The 23,815-nt window shown below is 43.3% G+C and overlaps 1 protein-coding gene across 2 annotated transcripts in view; it reads right to left on the bottom strand.

Moving 5' to 3' along the window:
* PLPPR5 (phospholipid phosphatase related 5) overlaps positions 1-22,322 on the bottom strand; it is a 111,389-nt gene extending 89,067 nt beyond the window's left edge. The window contains exon 1 of one of the 2 annotated variants that reach the window (XM_072997951.2): positions 20,922-22,322. In XM_072997951.2, coding sequence (XP_072854052.1) covers positions 20,922-21,158 — 237 coding nt within the window. In that variant the 5' untranslated portion in view covers positions 21,159-22,322. The remainder of the gene's footprint in view (positions 1-20,921) is intronic. The other variant, XM_020801237.3, reaches the window with a different exon arrangement.
* Between the last annotated feature and the right edge of the window lie 1,493 nt (positions 22,323-23,815).

Raw genomic sequence — 23,815 nt, 5'->3', positions numbered from 1 at the left:
GAGCCTGTTGCCATGGCTACTCAATCTGGAACAGTTACATCTGCTGATCAGGCTGAGGAAAATGGTCCTCTTGTGGAGGTCAAGCGCTGCTTGCTAGTGAGAACAGATTCGCAGTTGTTTGAAACCGCAGGAGTGGACGTAGGAATACTTGACCATCAGTATAGGGGGCTGAGGGATACTTGTTCCCAGGTGACCCTGTGCCATCCAGATATTATTCCTAGGGAGTATATAATCCCAAATGAGAGCATAAAGGTGGCAGGGGTTGAGGGACAGGTGATCTCGCTGCCAGTAGCTGAGGTACCTGTGAACTTTCAAGGCTGGAGGGGAGTTTGGCGGCTAGCGATTTCATCGACTCTGCCAGCAGCCGTGCTCGTGGGAAATGACCTGGCTGAACATGTGAAACGGGTGCTAGTGGTTACACGCTCACAAGCTAACACAGGGACAGTTCAAGGGGGTACTGATGAGCCCGAGACGGAAGCAGAGGGGAGTTCCGAAGCTGTGGTGGAAACCTTAACCACAGACAGCCGATTTGGCCAAGAGCAAAAGGCAGACGCCACTCTCCAAAAGTGTTTTGAACAGGTGACAGACGCCCAGCTGACACCTGAAACCCCAGTGAGATTTCGAGAGAAAAAGGGAATTTTATATAGAGAGACCCTGAGGAATATCTCAAAAGGGGGAGATGGGATCAGAAGTCAGCTGGTGGTACCTGAAAAGTATCGCCCCATGATCTTACAGAGGGGGCACTCTGACATGTTTGCTGCGCACTTAGGGGTGAACAAAACACAGCAGAGAATCACACAGAATTTTTACTGGCCTGAAATAGGGAAGCAGATCAAGGAGTTCTGTAAACAATGTGATGTGTGTCAGAGGCAGGGGAATAACCATGACAGGACCAAAGCAAAGTTGTGCCCTTTGCCTGTGATTGACACTCCGTTCAAATGCATAGGGGTGGATATTGTGGGACCTTTGCCCAAGGCCACAAAGAGGGGGAACAGGTTCATTCTCACCATTGTGGACCATGCCACGAGGTACCCTGAAGCCATTCCCTTGACTAACATTGAAACTAACACAGTGGCAGATGCCTTGGTGGGGTATATGTCCAGGATGGGATTTGCCTCAGAAATAATCACAGATTTGGGTGCATCGTTTACATCGAAGCTCATGAAACGGTTGTGGCAAATCTGTGGAATTAAACACAAGGAAACCACTGCCTATCACCCTGAAAGTAATGGGTTAACTGAGAAGTTCAATGGGACTCTGATGCGCATGATTAGGGCTTACTTGGCCGAGAATCCAAACAATTGGGACCAGAAGCTGCAATCCCTTTTGTTTGCTTATCGATCAGTGCCACAAGCCAGTACCGGGTTCAGTCCGTTTGAACTTTTATTTGGGAGAAGGGTGAAAGGGCCCCTTGATTTGATCAAACAAAATTGGGAGCAGATCACCCAGGATGACCCACAAGATGTTGTGACATATATAGACACCTTGATGAATGACCTAAAGAGAAACCTAGAGCTAGCAGCAGAGACCCTGCAAGCTCAAAAGGTCAGAAAGAAAGCTTGGGATGACCAGGAAGGCAGGGAGAGGCGCTTTAATCCAGGGGAGGAAGTGCTTTGGCCTAGGCCCTGCAAAAAGAACAAACTGCAGCTGGGTAGCCCAGAAATTAAATACTTGGGTCACATAGTAGGGGGAGGAGTGATCAAACCCCTAGAGGCCAAGATAGAAGCAGTTCGTGATTGGCCTAGACCCAATACCAAGAAAAAAGTCAAATCATTTCTTGGGTTGGTGGGCTACTACTGAAAGTTCATCCCGAGGTTTAGCGAGATAGCGACTCCGCTGACCGATCTGACGAGGAAGACGACTGATGACCGCATCCCGTGGACCAGCGACTGTGAGGAGGCATTCCAGAGGTTGAAGGAGGCCCTCATCAACTATCCAGTGCTGCGTGCTCCAGACTTCGACCGGGAGTTCATCATCTACACCGATGCGTCTAACAGCGGGGTAGGAGCAGTTCTTTACCAGGAGGATGAGAATGGTGACCAGCATCCAGTGTCCTACCTGAGTAGGAAACTCCAGAAAGGTGAGAGACATTTGGCAACCTTGGAAAAGGAGTGCCTGGCCATAGTCTACGCAATCCAGAAGGCCAAGCCTTACATCTGGGGAAGACATTTTATTCTGTGCACTGACCATTCACCACTGCAATGGTTAAAGACAATGAAAACCCACAATAGTAAACTTATGAGGTGGGCTTTAAACCTGCAGGACTATGACTTTGAAGTGAAGGTGGTCAGAGGGTCAGTGAACTGTGTTGCTGACGCCTTGTCAAGAAGACCCGAAGAATGAAGACGGCAAAGAAACATGGACTATGTATATATTTTGGTGACAAAAGGTTAAATGTACCTGTTTATTAAACATGCTTGGTTGTATGAATAAAGGTAACTTGATGTATTGTAAATGGTAAATGTTTAAATGCCTAATTGATATGTTTATCCTAGTGTAAGTATAAGTAAGTATGGTATTGTATGTTATTGTATAACTGTTTTTGTATGTTTTGGATCCAGGTTGTTTTTTGGAGAAAAGCACTTTAGCTTTCCCCCTACAAAACAACTTATAAAGAGGGGAGGTGTTACATACAGCACTGATGTTACCTGTCTGTCATGGGTTGGAGGGAAAGTTCCATCCTATGGGGGAGTGGAAGGCGGGACATCAGGAGGAGGGGCTGTACTGTATATATATGGGGATCCTGTGTGGAGAAGTTTAGAAGAAGGAGAAGCTGAAGGAGAAGCTGGGAAGAAGAAGCTGGTGTGGGAGTCTGTGTGTCAGACAGGGTACTACTGTGTGTCAGTCAGTACCAACCTGATAGGTTCAGGTGTCTTTATGGGTAGCCAGAACTGATAGGTTCAGGGTCTGTGCTTTATTTAAAGGTGTTCTGTGTGAACCAAACTGGTGTATGTATGATTGAGACTAAGCCACATTACTGTATCTTATTCACTTGATCATTTTATTTTCCCTGTGTGTTATTTAAATAAACCTTATTCCTTTGTTTGTTAAAAAATCCATTCCTGGTCTGTGTGACTCCTTACAGGGAATGGTTGGTGGCAGCTTAGTTAAAGTGGGGCATCTCCCAGTAGGTCTGGGGTTGTCACAGACCAGACCTACCATGGTGGCAGAGAAGCCCTGGGAGGCCTCTGGAGGCATGATCGGTGGCGAGGGGGACCTCTGAGAGGCCTTCCAGGACTTCTCTGCCGCCACGGGAGGCCTCTTGGAGGTCTCCTACTGCCATCAATCGTGTTTCGGGGGAACCTCCAAGAGGCCTCCCATGGCGGCGGAGAAGCCCTGGGAGGCCCCCGGAGGCACGATCGTCGGCCTACGGACTGGAAGGGGGAGGCGGGGAAAGCGCCAAATTTGAATTTAGCGCTTTCCCGCCTCCCTCTTCTGGTCTGTAGGTCGATTCTCCGGCCACAAGTCGATGGGAAATGTTGTGCCCAGAGAAGCCTGTACCTTGAAAAGTTCACAAGTGGAGCCACGCGTAAGTCAACGGTCCACTGTATGTGTAAGATGAAAAAAGTGATTGTTGGCTGGGTTCTCACACAACATACAGAACTTTCAAAATAATTTGGGGATTATGTAGATGAGTGTCTATACGCTGAGAAAATAATGAGTTCCTAAACTTTATCAGCTGTATCCCACTACTATTCCATTCCCATCTGATCCTACAGTGGTTCCATCACTGAAATGGTGGGCTTTCACCAGCAATGGGTCCCTCATCCATACAACCACTTGCACCATTGTCCAATTTTGCAAAAGATTCTCTACAAGGGCATCCCACTGATCTATTCTACATGAGCGAGTATATATGCAGTCTATTTAATCAGCTCCCAATTAGCAGAAAATGGAGTTCACAGAAGCCAAACCAGAAATTAAATGCATAGTGACAATGCACAGAAGCATTAAAGATAAGCATGTTACTAAGTGCCTAGAAGAAATCAAAAGTTTTGTCGGTAGGATTCAGAATCAGACAACATTTCTATTTACAGTAAGCCTTAAAGTACTGCAGCACCTTAGAGACTGCCGGGTTTACTGTGGCATAAACTTTCATATGCTGTTGACTAGAAAAAATCATGCTACAATAAATCATTTAAACTGAAACTCAAAAGGATTCTGAGTGGAAGAAAACATATTGCTCCTTGAATTCCCTAAGCCCACACACAAAGTCACATGCTCTATCAGCTGGTAGCATCAGATTCTGCATGATTTTTTTCCAAACAAGTTTCCTGGCATGCAAAATATTGCTGGTAAGTTACGGTGAACTTTCTCATCACACATAAGAGTAGATCTCCAGATCTTTCCTGTGGAGCTGCTTCTCATGTTCCAAAGAAGTGACGAGAAAGGAAATATTAACAATTTATGTTCCCTCTCCCTATGTCCCATCTCCAATAAAAAAGAAAGAATGCAGATGGACTGTTATGGGGATGGAAGGGAAATTGCTCCATAGGGACGTCTACCTGTCCTCACTGGGCAAAAAAGTTTACATACCTTAAACTTCATGTTCAGCAACTGCTTTGGAAGGTATGAAATGACTCACAGTATCTAGGGTGCCATCATATTTTGACCAGTACAACGATTCTTGGCAATTTATATAGAATGGCAACGTAGTATTTTACCAGCTTTGCACCCACAGAAGTCAAAACTACACATAAATGCCAATACAGTACTACACTGCAAAAACACAGTTCTACTTCAATTGAATAGTGTTTATATATAAACACTAGCCCCACAAACCCTCAGTTGAATATGATATACAACAAATAAAAACAATTGGTGTCATAAATAGCTTTTACTTATTATTTCAGATTTAAAACAGTGTACTCAAGGGGTTTTGAGAATTGAAACATGGTCTAGTTGGATTAACCATCTCTTTTAATATAAACAACAACAGTATTTTTAAGGATAAGAGCAACATTAAGTTGTTGTAAAAGAAGAACCCATAACAGAGTAGGGGAGGGATATTCTCTTTCCTTCTTTCAATCTGTGGATGAGATTTGAACTTGTGGTGAATAACTAGGAAAGGGATTTTAGGATTGCATTTATGCCTTCTATTTAAAAAAAGCAAAATTATAATGAGACTTATTAACAAGGGAAACAATAATAGAAAGGAAAATATCGTAATGCTTTATCAGATCAGGATATTATATAGCTGAAGAAGGTGTGTAACAGGGCTATCAAAATGATTACGAGATGTTTATAAGGATAGAGTGATGGACTAAGACTCAGGCGGCCTGTGTTTGAATCTCCACTCAGCCATGGAAGCTTACTAGGGGTGTGGAACTAGTAAAACCAATTCTTAAATATCTTACTTACCTTGAAAGCCCTACTAGAGTTGCTATGAATTGGTTCTGAGGTGATGGCATATAACATAGTAACAGGGTTAATAACAATGGGAATATGCTGCAGCGACCCTGTTTCCCCAAAAATAAGACCTAACCTGAAAATAAGCCCTAGTATGATTTTTCAGGATGCTCATAATATAAGCCTTACCCCAAGAATAAGCCCCAGTTAAGTGAAACCCCGCCCTCCACCATTGTGCAGCAATCAGAAGATGACATGACTATTTGAATAAATGTAGATTGTTGTACATGAAAAAAATAAAACATTCCCTGAAAATAAGCCCTAATGTATTTTTTTGGAGCAAAAATTAATATGACCCTGTCTTATTTTCGGGGAAACACAGTATATAAAATTATGCTTGGTGTAAAAAATGGATAGTGAAAATGTTGGCAGGGGGTTCTCTTCCTCCTGTCGTCATAACATAATTCAGTGAAGCTGACTGGTAGACCACTTCTGGAGACTGGCATATAATGAGAGTACCTACATTGGGTTATATTCCAGATTTAGTAAGCCCCACTGATTTCAATAGGTCTGTTCTAAGTATGACTATGCCTGGATCCAACCCATTACATTTTGTGTATCATTCAGTTAATCTATTAACCTGATAGATCATACCATGGACACTGACTAGGCACTTCTCTATAATGGCCAATAATAGTGTCATTCTAAATAGCTGCAATGACATGCAGCTGAAACACCAATATAAGGCCAGTGCTACCAAACTGTAACTTATGCTGGCACGAAAAGCCTTAGAAATGAGTTATTAAAAGCATCAAACTCATTTCATTATAACTCACCATGCCTTTTTAACATTGATAATGATGACTGGCATCCTGATCCTAAACACATTTATCAAAATATTAAGTGTGACTGGAATCCGACATGACCTGAAAATAGCAAATTACACGGCATGGGAGGGAAAAAAAAAGACTGAATGACACATGTTTGTCCCTCTCTTGATAATATAGCCCTCAATTTACAGCAGGAAGTACGTAAGAACTGTCTTCATTGGAACGTATTCTGGATGAAGCGATATGAAGATTAAGAACATACACCTGTGGTATTTGCTCAGTGATTACTCTTGCAACAGGTGCAAGTTATGATCATGCTGGAATTACTGTTTATACAGTACATTGTACAGTTCCTGTAGAAAAAGGATCAATGGGATTTCTGAGATACTGTCGAGATCAGGGGATCTGCTCTAGGAGTAGGAACATCTCAAGGTAACTAACCTTGCATTTACAGCTTTTTTGAACATGCAACAAGGAATTAATTCCAACCAAATCAACAGGATGTGCAGTGCAATCCTCTGCATAGATGCTGAAATCATATTTTAAATCCATTCAGTTCTATTTAGGGTTGCAGCCAACTCTACGTAACTTTTAAACTTCAAAAGAGAACGATGTCATGAAAGGAAGACAAACAGCGAATCCTCTCAGTGCAAATTAGTTTGAAATGTTTATCAGAATCATATGACAGCACTCTATGGGTGAAGTAGAAAATTGGTCTTCTTTACAGTAAATTGAAATGGGTGGAATTTAAATAAGCTGTGATCAATAAGGCTCATTCCTTTCAGCAGGTTTAGAAGAAACACTGGATTTATGCCCAGGTTACTATGCTACTTTTGACTGCTGGCTCTCTTAAAACTACTGTTTACAAAAATGGTGGAAGTCTCATACTGTGTTTTCTCAAAAATAAGACAGGGTCTTATATTAATTTTTGCTCCCCCCAAAAAAATACATTAGGGCTTATTTTCAGGGGATGTTTTATTTTTTTCATATGCAACAATCTACATTTATTCAAATACAGTCGTGTCATCTTCTGATTGCTGCACAGTGGTGGAGGGTGGGATTTCATTTAACTGGGGATTATTTGGGGGGTAGGACTTATATTATGAGCATCCTGAAAAATCATACTAGGCCTTATTTTCAGGTTAGCTCTTATTTTCGGAGAAACAGGGTTGAAAGAACCTCTCCTTTGCTCTTCCTAACTAGCACTGAAGCAGGTTCTACACTTCTTCTCCTTGTTGGTGCCATCCTTAATTTACAATCACATACAGTCACATACTTACGAACTTAATCCATCCCAGAAAATGTTCGTTAGTTGAAACTAAGTTGAACCAAAATTTCCCATAGGAATGCATTGAAAACCATTTAATCCGTTCCGGCTGTTTTTCGTTCTTATCTAGAGGCGCCGTTCGCAAGTAGACGCATTAGTTCCCATAGAAACTAATGCAAAGCTGGTTAATCTGTCCTCTACCACTAGGGGGAGAATTGTTCTTCTTTTGACCTAAGATGAACTTAGGGCAGGAAATAGGGGGGAGGGAACACCTTCTAAACAGAACACCTTTAAAAACAAGCAGCTTTTAAACAAAACAAAACCAAGTCAAGCACCTTTTAGGTAAAAAAAAAAGGCAGGAAAGGAGGAAGGGGAACACTTTCTAAGCAGAAGACCTTTAAAAACAAGCACCTTTTAGCTTACAAAAGGGCAGGAGAACACCTTTTAAACAGAACTCCTTTAAAAAGCCACAGAATCCAGCAAGCATTATTCCAGCACAGAACTGGAGAGAGCCTAAACTGTATTTTACAGCCTGCCTGCATCAACAACCAGCAACTATTATTACAGCAAACAGATCCCCAAAGAAAAAAAGACTTTGGAGTCATATTTTAAACCCACACATTTTAAAACAACAGAGAAGTCACAGTACACAACCCCTAGAAGCCACAGAGTGCAAAAATAAATAAATAAATTTCACATTTTATAATTATAGCCTAATTTTCATATTTAATTTTAATTTAATATTACAGTCTACTTTCACATTTTAAATCCACACTGCAAGACCCATCAGGGCACAGAAACATAACCCCCACCTAGCCCTACCCCCATCAAGCTGCAAAAAAACCCTGTACATCACAGTAAATACAGTGTACTCATCCAGAATGGGCAGTCTTTCTGTTTAAAAAAAGAAAATCAAATATCTAAAAATCAAAAATCCAGGCAGTACCAGGCAGTCTGAAGACTCTCTCCCTATCCACTCTCTAACCGCTTGGATGAGCAATGTTGCAGACAAACAGCCTCTTCACTGGCCAACGGTTAACAGAAAGTTCAAATTTCGCGCTTTCCCTGCCTCCCCTGTGGTTTTGTTATTCGTATCTTGAAGCTCCGTTCGCAAGTAGAAGCAAAATTTTGTGAACGGAGCTGTTCGTAAGTTGGATCATTTGCATGTAGGGACGTTCGTAAGTAGAGGTTCCACTGTATACAGCTGAACCACAGTATCCATTGGGTATTAGCTTCAAAACTCCCACCCACATGGATGCGGAAAAATGTGAGTAGAGAAATGCTATACTGTATATACTATACTATAGCATAGTCTCTGGTTACCTCTAGTGGGCAGTGCTGGCAATATATCTTGGAAATATGTATTTCAGTGGGCATTATTTAATATTTTCAGGAAGTGGATAAGTGAAACCATGGGTACTAATCTTGCAGATATGACGGTCCTACTGTATATCAGCACTGAGTAGGATTATTGTTAACAATGGTTCTGTATAAAATTTGAATACACAGTTTTATATGGGCTTGCAGGCTACAATTACGCATAACTTAAATCTGAGATGCACACGGACCAGTCCTACTCTACCATGGTTAGCATTGTTCGCTTCAAACAGTTTGCCATGGTTCTGCAAAGCACAATTACCAAGCAAACCTACTCATAATTTAGCACTTTCAGATGTGTTGCTTTGGACCAGTCTTCCCAAATCTTGTAGCCCCCAGATGTTTTTGACGAGAAAACCCACATTTCTTTATGACTGGCCAAGCTGCTTAGGGGTGCTGGGAGCTGAAATCCCAAACACTCCAAGGATTACAAGCTGGAGGATACTGCTATGAAGTATGATTGGAAAGGGAATAGAACTGGCTCCTGTTATCAAAGGACAAGAATAATCTTTATCCCCAAACATGGCCCAAACACACCCAGCAGCATGTTCCATGTTCTCTGTGATTTACTTCTGCTTTTGAAACATCAAAACCACTGTCACTGAGGTTTTTCCTTCCTTCCCCATCCCCCCTTCTGCTTAAAGGATAAAAAAAGTGTTCACAGCAACGACTAATAAATCATGCGCCATCAAGGCCAATGTAGAGGACAGCAGGGTGAAGGGAAGGTGTTTTTTAGCTCTTGTAGTTTGGAGAGAAAGGCTGTGAGAAGCTGATAGATTTCTCGAGTGCTGCAGCCTCTGTGTTCAAGGACCGTCCTTGAAACAACACTGTCCTTGAAGTACCTTAAAAAGCTAAATTGTTGCTGCAGTGTTTCACAGACTCTAGACCACAATAGCTTGGGTACTGATATATGGCTAAAGGCTGGATTCCAAGATGTTCTTCCAAAACTTGAAGGGACTCCAACCCAGCCCTCAACTCCAGCGCTATTTCCCATACTGTTCCAAGAGCCCCCCACCCAACTCTCCACAACAGCTTTTCAAGAAGCACAAGGAGGAGGAATCAGCAAAAATCACAACCAATCAACCACGCCCACTTTCGCCTGCACTGACTCTCCTGAGTAGAACTCCATTTATGAAAAATCTGGATCCAATCCTGTTGCCTAATCCCAATTTGTTAGTCCCAACTGGAGCGCACTCACTAAATCTATAGAACATACAATATACCTCCCAAGTTCCCATGATACCAATGGGTCTCCTCTAGTTGGGATTACTAAGGGGATCTTGGCCAGAGTCTTTGAGGTGCAGCACATAAATGGAATGCTTCTTTAGAAGTAATTACTGTATTTTTCGGTGTATAAAACAACACTTTTTCCTTAAATAATTTGAGAAAAAAATTGAGTCGTTTTATACACAGAAAGCAGCCGCTTTTCCCTACTTTTTGTGAAGGCACAAGACACTTCTCCCTTTCTTTTTGCTAAGCCTCGTGCCTTCTCAAAAGGCAAGGAAAAGTGGCTGTCAAAGTGACCACTGCTTTTCCTTGCTTTTTGAGAAGGCATGGAACTTAGCAAAAAGGAAGCACTTTGATCCGTGTGCCTTTACTTTGACAGCCACTTTTCCTTGCCTTTTGAGAAGGCATGGGGCTTAGCAAAAAGGGAGCACTTTGATCCGTGCTTTTACTAATTTGGGGTTAGAAAAGGGGGGGTGATTTAAAAAATGGAAAAATACGGTAATTGCAATTGCTAGTTCCAAAGCCTAAAATAGCAATTATTTACATTCAGGGAGGCAAAAACAAAAGCAAAAAAAACAAAAAAAAAAAAAAAAAAAAACCAGAGGAGCACCATTCAGGTGTAACATTCATGGGCAGACCATAGTGCTTTGAGGCAAATGTTCAATCCCCCTTACCTCGACTGTCACTTTTTACATATGGAAAGAGACACATACACTAAGGAAAGCTCTGGGCTCTATACTTCAGTCTAGGACCTCAGGAATGAACTAAATAGAGTCTTCCCAAAAAAAAAAAAAAAAATGCAGCTGGTACAGAAACACTGAAAGCATGGCACTAGTTACCTAGCTGCTAACGGCATTTTCTCAATCTTTAAAATGTATTTCTACGAATATCTCTTTGGAAACGGCAAATAAAACAAAAGGCCAGATTTATCAGCATATAAAATCCTAAACTACCTGGGACTGAGAGACCACATAATCCTATATAAACCCATCCAGCCTCCCAGTTCATCTGGGAAGACCTTCCCGGTGATGCCACGTGCTCCTGAGATCTGCTATGTGTAACCGTCTTCCTGCAATACAAATGCAGGAATGGGTGATTAAGAATATTAAAAACAATAGCAAGCTTTTGATGATAAATCACCTTAAGGCTGTGCACCAAATTCTTGTGGGTAGTTCCAAAAACTATATGCTGTTATTAAAGTCCAAAAGTCACATGGCTGAGGGTGGGGCCAGGTTAGCTTCTTAGTTCGAGATGGTTGCAGTCAGCAAGTGGCTTATGTGAGGTGGGGGGGAGAGAAGGGGGTTTCAAGCCCCTCCACACCCTCCTCAGCTAGCAGTATGAGCCCATCTCTTTCCCCCTTTCTCCCTTTTCAAAAGTGAAAGTATTCTTATTTGGCTGGGGGTGGGGAAAGAAGAGATCGCCCAGGAGCGTGGCATGCCTCTAAGTGAATTGGGATTTAGAATTTAGAAAAAACCACCAGGAACAGCCGATTTTAGCCAAATTAAAGCCAAATCAATAGTTTTACCTGATGGGTGTATTCCTTAGGATGCAGTACTGCTTGTCTGGGGTTAGGAGTCCATGATGTTAACAACTCACGTCGGTCTTGGGTTTGGTGCCCTGATCACCCATTCTGTGGTATCTTATGCAGAAAAAGAACAAGCCCTGTTTCTATAGGCTATTTCAGTATCGTAGAGAATTTTATTCTTCTGGATGATGTACACAGGTACCTCATTCCTGTTTCATTTTCAGTGCATATTTTCCATTTTATACTTATCTTTATGTTCCATTTTATGTTGTGTTTTATTACAGCTGCATAGTTTTGAAACCTTTAACTATAAAACATTTACAATACCTGTAAGTTCACAAACAAATAACTAATAGTCACAAAGAGATCTGAACACATATTTTAATACATATCCCTCCCATATAAGCTGCACAAAGTTGAGCGTTGCAGTCCCAGCTTTGCCACCATCCATACGTCCTGAACAGATTTTGACCAAGACAATGCAAATTTCAGCACGAAAAAGCTACCCACCCCCTGGTTTAAAGACAGTTAAGAAAGCAGGAAACATCACAATTTGCACTTGTCAGAGTGTACCAAAATACAAAAGATAAGTTTTTTAAAAAAATCAGAATACTTCTCAATAATTGTGTGCTGAAACGATTATACTGGATCCGATGGGAAAACAAATAATAAATTCTTAAGACATTTGCCTTCTAACTCAGATGAACCTGATTTTGATAAGACAGCTGCCAACAAAGGGATAGAAGAAAGCTGTGTTCACTTTTGAAAACAGAAAAGAAAAAAGTGTAATGTAAGATTAAGAGGAGCCCAGCTGGATCAGACCAAAGCTTACCTGTACGAAAGTGTGTCCTATTTCCCAGAATGGTCAACCAGGTGCCTGAGAAACCAGAGCATGAGGGTAACAGGGCACTCCCACAAACATACCCTAGCAATTGGTCTTCAGAGCCATCTAGTCGCCATGGGGAGCCTCGCCTATCACAGATTGGGTCTAATTCTTCTTCAGAACCATCTAAGGCAGTGTGTGCCACTGCAACATGTGGTAGCAAATTCTACACTTTATCCATGTGCTACATGGGGAAACAATCAAGTACAAATCATTTCAGCCAGAGGGAAACATATTAGGCTAGTGTGTACTTTCTGGCTGTCCAAAACAAAAACACCAACAAAAACTTTGCAGTTAAAAGGCAAGGAGAGCCACCAGGAATAAAGGAGACACAAAGATAATGTTGTAAATAGCACTGAATAGAAACCTTTTGTTTCTGTCATAGTGTTCATGTTACCAAAAAAGAATAAAAGGGGGGGGGGAACCTACACACACTATGAGAATCAAGAGAGGGTGTACTGCTTTCTCTTTTACTTAGATTTCAAAACATAATAGAGGCACTAAAAATATCTCGACACGCCCATGACCTCTGGATATTAAGTACATCAACCAGTAAAGAAAATTTCTCAAGCACTTATTCTGCACAGTGTGAGCTGACAGTCTTCTCGGTACACATTCAAAGTACACATTTACGCCCAGCAGAAGCAGTGCAATTTTTGAATCTTGGATACCGAAGAAACTGCCTTCTCACTCACAGGCTGTCACCATCTCTAAAACGGGCTGAGAATACTCTTTTGATGATGCTACCCACGTACCAAAGTGCAAGCAAGGAAGAAGCTTAGAGAATCACTCTCAGCAGCTACTCCACAATTATGAAACTCTGACTTTTTTTGTTTCCAAAAATGCCAATACCCATACTGTATTTTAGACCGAGACAGTATCTGCATTAGTACTCTCTCTCTCTCTCTCCTTTTCCACCTCACACATCCTAGCTTTAGACAATCACCTAAGAGACAGTGGACAGCACTAGGTTTCGCAGCTGAATCCAGGCTTTGCAGATTCCAGAAGGATCTAATGGCCACCCTATATTCAACCAGGTTCCCCTACGCACATTTTAAACAAATCAGCTTTAAAATCATACCTATCATGCTCATACCTCTCAGAGCCTCCAGGAGGGAGCATGTTTAGCCATTTAAAATTTATATTTGGGAACACTGGGCTTTTAAGGGTCAAAATGCCAGTAAAATTAGGCCAAAATAGGCTTTGGGTGGCTAGTTGTACCCCTGAAGATGACTGAGGACTCAATTGGTCATGTTCATATCAAAGTATTCTTTCAGTAAGGAGGAGAGTCTGGACAGGCCAGACATAGCCCACCAACTCCCAGGACAAGGCAAAAAGGGCTTTGTAGCCACCACCAAAGTTTCCCATACCTATTTTACAAAAATCAGGCATAACAAATCCCAAGTACAGTGGTGCTTCAACTTATGAACGTTCCAACTTACGACCATTTTGAGTTACGACCAGGTCGGCTGCAAAATTTTGCTTCTACTTGCGACCAGAGCTTTGAGTTAGGACAGGAAAAAAGATGGAGGAAAAGGCGAAGAATTTACATTACTAACCATTGGTCGGTGAAGAGGCTGCTTCTTTGTAGCACTTTCTCCCCAACAGTTAAGAGAGTGTGCGATCGGAGGAGGCTTCAGACCGCCTGGTGCTGCTTCCTGCTTTTGAGTGAGTACATACAGGATTTTGCAGGGTGGGTTTGGGCTGGGGGGTTATGTTTCTGTGCTGTGGTTTTTGTTTGTGTGTGTGTATGTGTTCAGCCCCAGTGCATTCCAATGGTGCTTGCTCTGTTTGGTTTTGTGTGTGTGTGTGTGTGTGTGTGTGTGTGTTTCAGCCCCAGTGCATTCTGATGGGGCTTGCAACTTTTTTGTGATTTTTTTCTGGCCCCAACGCATTCTGGTGGGGCCTGCATTGTTTTTTGGGGGGGGAGGGGGTTCCAGCCCGGATGCGTTCCGATGGGGCTTGATTTTTTGGGGGGTTCTGGTGATTTGTTTGTTTGTTTATTTATTTATTGGCCCTGACGCGTTCCGATGGGACCTGCAGTGTTTTGTTTTGGTTATTTTTTTCCCCCGTTTGGAACAAATTAATCGCATTCCAATGCATTCCTATGGGAAATGGTGCTTCGACTTATGGCCATTTCAATTTACGACCATCTTCTGGAACAGATTAAGTTTGTAAGTCGAGGCACCACTTTATGAGTGTCCCCGCTCCGCTTCCTTTTTACATGAAAAAAAATGCACAAATGCTTCCATTTTCCACATTGATTAAACAGTTTGCATTAATTAATAGAATAGTGCTTTGATGTGTTAATCATAGCCAACAAATGAGGATTTCAACCTACAATTTGAACCTGGCTGATTTTAACCAACGAGTTGAAGTACATTTGCTCCACTCTAAATGTGTCAGGGGAAATGATGTGAATTGGTGTTCAAAACTGAAAAGTGAAGCTTTCACTCCCTTCTTCTTATGTGTGAAAAAGATGGGAAATACAAGGTTAGCATGTTATACCAGAACTTTTATCAAACATCAAGCTATGTAGGGGAAATCTGAGGCCCTGGGATTAGACCAGCTCTCCCAATTTGGCACTAAGGGATTCCCAAATGGCCACACACCCCTTTCCCATATGTTTGTATTCCCCCCCCCTCCAATCTCAGAGTGGCTCACAACAGATATAAGGCAACATAAAGCACATACTGTATAAGCAGAAGATGAAATTTTAGCAGCGAGCAAGACTGGGAGAAAAGTAAGTAGAAGTATTTCTCAGGAATAAGTTCTATCATGCAAAATCACTATTTTAGACCTCAAAATTCAAGTTACTGTATAAAATATCTGGCAGGAGTGCTATCACATTTTTAACAACACAGAAGACAATTTCCAATATAATGTCACGAATGTCACATTTAGAATGACTAAGGGCTCTTACAAACAGAACTTGTGACTGTGCATTGCTTTCCACTGCCTAATTCCTTTTCCTACTTCTAGAGTTAGATGGTGGTGGTCAGTCATCCTCTCTGCATGTAAAGGTGATCCTCTGTTGATATTTACTGCTACCTTTTACCACCTGCAGTCTACACTGGGCTCCTGGGTCTGCTTGCGCCCTCCTACCTAACAAACCTACAGCTTGTCTATCTATAGTCGCACTGCAATGATGAAGTGTTGTTGTTTTTAAGCATATTAATGATTTAGTGCTAAAGTGGTTTACTACTAAACTTCAACAGTGCCCAAAAACCATGTGAAACTGACGAAAGCCGCAGCAGAGGACAGGACTATTATGGTTTCAAGATGTTTTGGTGGTACTTCCTCATCCAAACTGTACATGTTGTGTTATTTATTAGTTACATTTATATTAAGCCTTTCTTCCAATGAGCTCACAGTGGTCATAGCACTAAGGTAGCCACCACCACCCCCAGCAAGCCCTGAAGTGAAGAAATAATTCACCATTATGAAACTAGAAGCAGATGGGAAATCAAAATTAAAGAACTAAAGATAAAAATGGCGGATGTGAGGACAATCACCTTCCACAGCACATTTCACTGTATATGCCAGGAAAAAGCACAATACTTAGCATCTTAGTACATACCACTTACAAAGGTACATGTTTTGTGCAAATTGTGGTGAAATTCCAAGGCTTTTTTCTTCCTTCAGAGAAGTGAGCTTTTTCAGTACACAGACATGTGTATCTGTGTACTGATTTTAAAAAAAAAACACAAAACCTCACTTCTCTGAAGGAAGAAAAAAGCCTTGGAATTTCACCGCAATTTGCACAAAACATATCAAAACCAGAAGAATATTGTTTTGACACCACAGATTAAGCCTGTTACATCAGCATCAAAACCTTGAATGAGGGCAAAAGAAACAGTACAACTGGAAGAGCTTTGAGAAACAAAATCCAAGGTAGAACAGATGAAGGCATAAACCAGTGTAGGTAAGAGGAGAAACCGGGTGTGTAAATCTATGCAGTCATCATGGACAGGTTCCATTCTCCTGATGTGCATTAAAGTCCAGTTTTTTTTTAATTTCACTGCTGCAAGTAACCTGGTATCATTCATTCCTCTATCAAAAGGCTGCTTTTTTAGTTTAAAGGCTTACTGTGAGTGGGAAAGATACCCATGATGATATAGTGGATAGAGTGACAGACTAGGACTTAGGAGTTCTAGGTTTGAATCCCTGCTCAGTCACAGAACCCCACTGGTGTGGAAGTAATACAAAAAATAAACAACCTTCCTTAAACACCATAAAAGCTCTATTAGGATTCCTATAAGTCAGTTCCAACTTCACAGCATGTAATGTTAGTGGGAAATTGAATTTTTTATTGTTGTATGTTACTCTGGGTGCTTACAGGTATATAGACACCTCATATACTCCAGTTTTAATGTATATGCATATCTAAATAAAGTTATGCCTCCAGAAGCATTATTTATACAGATGCTGCTGAAGCATCCACAAATCCAACCCATCACTTGCCTCTGATCTGTGAGAAGTAGACACAATGCATAGGTGGGTGAAGGCTCCACCTTTCTCCAAAGCATGAAAAATTTAGGGGGTGGGATTGGACTACAGCTCCCACATCTCCAATTCTATGAGCTCTAGTCCAAAAAGGTAATTTTCCAACCTCTGTTTTTCCCTGAAAAACTCTACCAAGTGCAAAGAAGTCTACCCATGACTAAGCAAATGCTAGTAACAACTTAATTTCAGCCTCTTTCCGACTGAACATCAAGAAGTAAAAGAATTAGAAAGTGGTGATGAGATTACAAGGACAAAGGATGTAAAGCCAGGATGCTCAACTCCATAGTCTTTACTCCAACTTCTGTACTACTCCAGCTGAATGCAAGAAAAAGTTTTAGCTTTAATATACTCCCTTAACAGCTTCAGAGAAATCAGCTATAGCGGCAGAAAACTGGATCCATTTGCTGAGAGAATCAGGGCAAGGCAGATTTCTGAATCTGGGGGAAGCCTGGGATTCTCTATTATTCTCGACTGTTATGTCTATCAAACTTAATGGGCTTTTAGCTAATAAATATATAACACTCAGCTGGCACTGAAAGTGAATGTAGTAAGAGAATGCATGCCAAATTAAGCAGTCCACTGTTGTCTCCAAGTTTCTTTAATTGGCTGATCATATTAATTCTTCTGAAATAATGACTAAATTCATAATTTTACACTGCATCCAACAAACAGTCCCAATGCATGATAAATATAAATGTGATTTCCAACTGATAAGACAACATTTGGGGAGAATAAATAAGAGAAGAAAATGTATTTCAATGGTCATCTTTAAACAGAATCACCAAAGAGAAGTGTGTCACTAATACTTAACCTGACCAATCTCCATCAAAATAAATCACAGAATGAATTATAGCAAAATGGCCAGCCACCCAATGTTTTAGATGCAACACTTCAGTCATGTGACATGACAAATTAAAAAATAGGTCTCTTCCCATACGCCTTCCTTCTTTCCTCTTTGCAGCTCCCTTGGATACAGAAATCAGCACTGAGAAGGACATTACTAAGGCTGGAAGAGTGGGGAGTTAGTACAGAGGCATCAAAGAATCAAATTCAACCATTTAAGAAACTACTATGGAATATACTCGAGTGTGCAGTTAAAAAGGCACTGTTGATAACTCACTGTCTTCCTCTTAAGTTATTTGCACTACTGTACCCAAGCACCATTATCCGTTCTGCAGATGAATGCACAGAGTTTCACACAAACAGTCATGTGGATGACATTTGACGCTGGCAGTGAAAATCCATGACTGGGATAACAATAACACACTGGCATTGGAAGAGAAACTAAAGAGGATACATCTCATGTTTTTCTAAGGCTATTCACAAACATAAACAGGTCTAGCTCCTTCCTGAACGCCCTTCTATCCAAATCACACTGTAATGACACAGTCACTCCCACAAATCCAGTGTTGATCAGTGAGGATCCACCATAGGTGAGCTTCATTTTATCAAGGCCTTGGTTTTTTTGAACAACAAAGTACCACCAGCCTCAGGATCCTATCTTTTCTGGAACTAAACACACACAAATGTATACCTGGAGTCTCATACCTACCTAAAAGAAGAAAGGGTGTTTTTATTTTAAAGAGAGAACTGAGTGAAGTGAAAAAAGTAATATAAGGGTGAAACATCCAGGCTGTTAAATCAGTGGTATTGCATGGAGCCAACGGAGTTCCACAGAACTGGATACAGAATTGGATACAGACTTCAGTTCTGAGTAATCAAATACTGTACATAATTATGTAAAGTCAATGACATATCGAGAACTACTCAGCATGTAAAGTCCTTTTTTTCCTTCTGACACTGTTCACAGGTGTCCACTATCTTCCATTTCATGTACCTGATGAAAAAGATTGCTATCTAAACTGTCTCAAGGACGGACGGACGGACGGACGGACGGACGGACGGAAGGAAGGAAGGAAGGAAGGAAGGAAGGAAGGTTCGTTCCATGGTGATCCTGTCTTCACTTTCCACTTCTTCTCTTCTGCATCCATCATTTCAGGCACATAAGTTAAAATTTTCTCCTAAGGATATTTACTTAGTGATTAGTCCTTCATGATTCAGTGGGGCTCACTTTTATGTAAATCAGTCTTAACTATCTTTTACTTCAACTAAAACATGGCAGCAGGAATCACACTTCTTTCCATTAGCAATCATATAATGCCTGAAAAAATGAGACTGAAGAAGACTATTACAATGGGAAGTGATTAGAAGTCTTTTCTATTTCCTAGGTGCATGTATGGATATATTACATGGGAAACATTGCAATTTAAAATTATTTTTGGCCCAAAGTAAGAGGATACATTATGTTATCAAATGGTGTGTTTTTGAATTTTCAAAGCTGGGAGAAAACTATCTTTTTTAATAAATAGGACATAAGTTGGCTCCGTGGTTTTAAATCATGAAGTTTCAAAGGACTGTAAATGTCATCAATTTATATTGAACATGATCAGTAGCTAAGCCCCACTGATGGAAAGGTCTGAACTCTGTGTGTGTCTCTGTGTACAGAGATTTCAAGGAGACTGTAATTGTGAATGTTCACATTCTAAAATAATATCTTTATTGCTCAAAGACTGGCTGTAAGAGGCAGAAAACACAGGAGGTTGTAAGAATAATTTTATGCAATGCCTTGCAGTTATAAGTATCTGTGTGCACGCGTGCTCATGGCTATATATAATCCAGCCCTAATGGCTCCACACTCCCTTTTCTGTTCATCTGTTCAATATGGTCAGGGATTATTAAATGATGCTAATGCTTTTGTCAGCTGACTTTACAACTTTGTACACAGAGCTATTTAAAGGCAGATTTTTCATTCCTTTTCAGCTAGCATTCTTTCCCCCAGAAGACGACAGAACTATATTACAATGGAATCTCCTCAACTGTGTGTGTGTGTATCTCTGAGTGTGTGTTTGTGCGCCTGCATATGAATTTACAGATATACAGAGACATGCATTTAAAAAAGAAAGAAAGAAAAGAAAATCAGGAGAGCACATGAAAGGAAGAGGGTTATAAGATTTGACTTCCATGGTACGTCTAGGACTGTGGCATCCCCTACATGTACAAGGCATAAACACAAAACAGCCCCTGCTCCATTTTAAACAGCAGCCTACTGTCAGGCTAAGCTTGTCTTTTCTTTGCTGTCGGAAACATCAGCAATGTGGTTATTATCAGCAATCAGGCGCTCTCAGAATACTGCCCACCAAGCTGTGACTAACACAATGCTCTGAATAAAAAAATATGTGTGTGTTACAAAAATTGAAATGGAACTACCATGTCAGGGCTAGAGTTTTTCGGTTTTGGTTTCTGTTTTTTTGGGGTGTGTGTGTTTTTTAAAGGACCTCGAAGTGTCCCAATGCCTTCACTAAGGCAGACCGTCTGCATATCACCGGGCTTGTTGAATAGAGATACACACATAACCCCATGCTTGTGAGAAGATGCACACATCTCGGGAGACCCGCTGGGCCGTCGTCTTGACAAAATGGCTCTACTACAGGCTGAGTGAGTTTGGAGCGGGAAAGCCCACGCCCCCTCCCCCACACGCCGCCTGAAGAGTCCAACTGGGTGACCCAAAGATAGGGCGACCCGGTGAATAAATCCAGGCTAAGAGGGAAAGGGCGCGACAGCTCTGGAGGCGTCAAGGTGAGGGAATTAAGGCGCTGCCGCAAACGCGGGAAAAGAACACGGCCAAGGAGTCAGGATACAACCAAGGCGGGCAGCTAAAGGTGACGGCGGTTCGCCTCACACGGGACCGTCCCGGCTCCTCTTCCCGCCCCCTCGGATGCCTCCCTCGCCGCGCCCGGCCCCTTGTTTTGGAGCCCTCGCGGTCCCATCCTGTCAACAAGTTGAACAACTTAGCTGCCCTGACTCTCTCCGGGGTGAAGGCCCCAAACAGAAGGGACCCGAGGGAGGCAGGGAAGGAAGGGAAGGGAAGGCTGCCACCCCCCACCCCATCTCGCTTACCACCAAAACGGGCACCCCGGCCGCCAGCGAGTAGAGGAGGACCGGGGGCACGGCGCTGCTCTCCTCCGGGCCCGGGTAAGGCTTGCGGTAGGCGCTCTCGTAGCAGAAGAAGCCTTGCACGTTGACCGAGAAGGTGTCGGTGTACTCGAAGTAATAAGCCAGCATCACAGTCCCTGCCATGATCACCATCTGGAAGTAAAGCATGCTGGTGAGAAGACGCGGAGAGGGCTCTGGCATGTACTCCGGCGGCCGCGGCAGCCCCCCTCCCCGGCTGCGCGCTCCGCCCGCTTCCCGGCGGCATCCACCAGCAAATGGAGGCAGCGGCGATAGGGCGGCTAGTTCCGAGCACCGGAGGCGGCGGCGGCGGCGGCAAGAAGAGAAGGACGAGCTGGAGGAAGAGGAGAAGGGAAAGCACCCGGACGCCCGATCCAGCGCATGAGGAAGGGGAGGCGGCAGTGGCGGCGGCAGCGGCTCAGTCCTCTAGCGCCGCGTCGGGCACGCGGGGAGAGAGGGAGGGAGGGAGGGAGGCAGAGCCAGCCGCGGGGCTGTGGGCAGCCGCCCCCCGGAACGAGCCGGGCCACGTGCCCCGCCAGCCAGCCAGCCAGCCCCTCTGCGCCGCTTGGGGAGGGAGGGAGGGGGTTGGTCCTTAGAGTCCAAGGCTCCCGGGCGCCGAGGCTTCCAGAGGGCGGCGGGAAGGCGGGCAAGCCCGGTGATGCCGCGGGCTGGGGCGGGCAGGGCTCCCCCGCGATCCTCTCTGCGGCGCGTGTCCTGGAACCCCGCAACGTCCGGCGCAGACCATCGCGGGTCTCCCTGAAGGTCTGCGCCGAGGACGGACGGGAGAGCTCCCGCGCGCCAAGGTCGGGGAGGCAACGCGATCACTCCTGGGTGGGGGGGAGAGCTGTCTCTGAATCCTCACGGGCGTCTTCGGGTCCCCGCTCGAGGACTCGGCAGCAACCCTCCGAGGCTTGCCCGAGGGGAGCAGGAAGAAGAAGAAGAAGGGGGCGGCCGGACCTCGGCTCAGCTGCTGCCCAAGGCGCGCCGCGGGGTGGTGGGCCAGCGGGTCACGCCGAGGTCCCTTCGAGCTCCTTCCGGAGCCCGACGCCTCGCGCGCCGCCCCAGCTCCGCGCCCGCCAAACCCTCCCGGGCCGCCGCCGCCGCCGCCTCGGCTCTCCTTGCCCTTAATCCGTTGCCTTGCTTGGGAGCCGTCCTTGCGAGAACGCCGCAGCGGAGGCAACGCAAATGCCGTTTCCAAGGCTGCCTGGCAGCTGGAGGGGGGGGGAGAGAGGTGGGTGGATTGCTGAAATCCGCTTCTCTCTCGCCTTCTTCGCCTCTTTCTCTTTCCACTCTTAAGGATTTTTGAGTTCTGTCTTAAAATATATATATCAACGGAAGTACTAACGCCCCCGTGCTCGTCAGTCGGAGGAATGTGTGTGTTTGTGTGTGTATACACACAGACACATATACACACACACACACACACACGAGAGCCACACACCAGGACCTAACTGCTAGGAGAGCCGTCCCTAGCCCTTTTGGCACCTGGGGCAAGCAGCAGGGGTGCTACTAAAGAGGAGGAAGAGAATTTGGTGCTCTTTCCCCCCCCCCAAACAAAAAAGATAAGAAAACGTAGAGAAGATTTATGCCTTGGGGCGGGGAGCGAAAGTGTGAAAATGGGTGGAAACTGCGGTCCTCTAGGTTCATCCCTAGATAGAACTGCTGGATAGCTCAGAGATTTAGGCAGCTGAATTCCTCATTTTGCCTCCCTGAGAGGGGATGGATTTGATCCATAGGACCTCTTCCAGCTCTGCAGTTCGATGATGATGATGATAGTTTCAGTGCCTTCTGAATTTTGGTGCCTTGGGGCACAGCCCTGATTACCCTGTCCTAGTCACAGCCCTCATTGCTTGTGTCCATATGCCCATGTCGCCCAAACTCACGATGCAAAAGAGAGAAAGCTAACTTTTCCTTTGGAAGTGGATGATTCACCACAACTCCCAACAGTATAAAGTATTGATTTGACTCCAATTTGCCTATTAGGAGCTTACCTCCAACACTGGGGCGATAGCTTCAAGGACTGATTTGTTTTTAAAAAGCGGGGGAGGAATTCTTTGCAGTAAGCCACAGAGTGTACTATGCTCAGGGCTGGTTTCTACTGTTGAGTCCCATGAAGGTCAAATGCTGATGCCTTGGCAAATCCTACTAAAAATTCTATGTGGCAAGACTTGTTATCTTTGCATCCATTGCATCTGGCCAATGACATGTGAGAGTCACCATTTCCTATTCTTCAAAAGTGACTTGTGTGAATGCCTGGACAGGCAGTATGACGTTACCTACAAAGTCATCATGCAGACTTTCCATATATTGACTGAATGAGGTTCATTTCATTGTTTAGACAGAACATGGGTCCATTTGCCCAAAACACTGTGAAAATAGTTCTATGAGACAAACTATAATAGTTCAGGCTGGTCAATTAACTATTAGTTTTACCAGTTTTATCCATTTGATTGGTATTTCAGCCATCACTTTTTAATGTCAGGGTTGTTTTATGTTTTACTTTACTCTTGCAAGATTCCCTTGAGCATTGTATGGTGGGAAATATGACAAATAAATAAATTAAATTTGCTTGTTCTTTACCCTTTTCTGAAAATAAGTAGCTGTCTTACACTGGGTCAAAATAGTTGTCCATACATCAATCTTTTCCATACTGATCAGCCATTGAGCTCCTGTTCTCCAAGTGGCTACCTAGTCCTTTTTCAATCTGAGACACTTTGGTCTTGTGGTGTAGCAAGAGATGGAAGAAATAGCACTCTAGAACTTACTTCACTTTCTCCAGCTCATCTGTCTCCCTGTACAGGAAAAAAAAGCTTAGAACAAAGGGAAAACTGTAATGATTT

This window comes from Pogona vitticeps, chromosome 4 (assembly GCF_051106095.1).
Source record: "Pogona vitticeps strain Pit_001003342236 chromosome 4, PviZW2.1, whole genome shotgun sequence".
In the NCBI taxonomy this organism is placed as follows: Eukaryota; Metazoa; Chordata; class Lepidosauria; order Squamata; family Agamidae; genus Pogona; species Pogona vitticeps.
The sequence above is the reverse complement of the archived record's forward strand: the minus strand, read 5'-3'. Positions and strand labels throughout refer to the sequence as shown.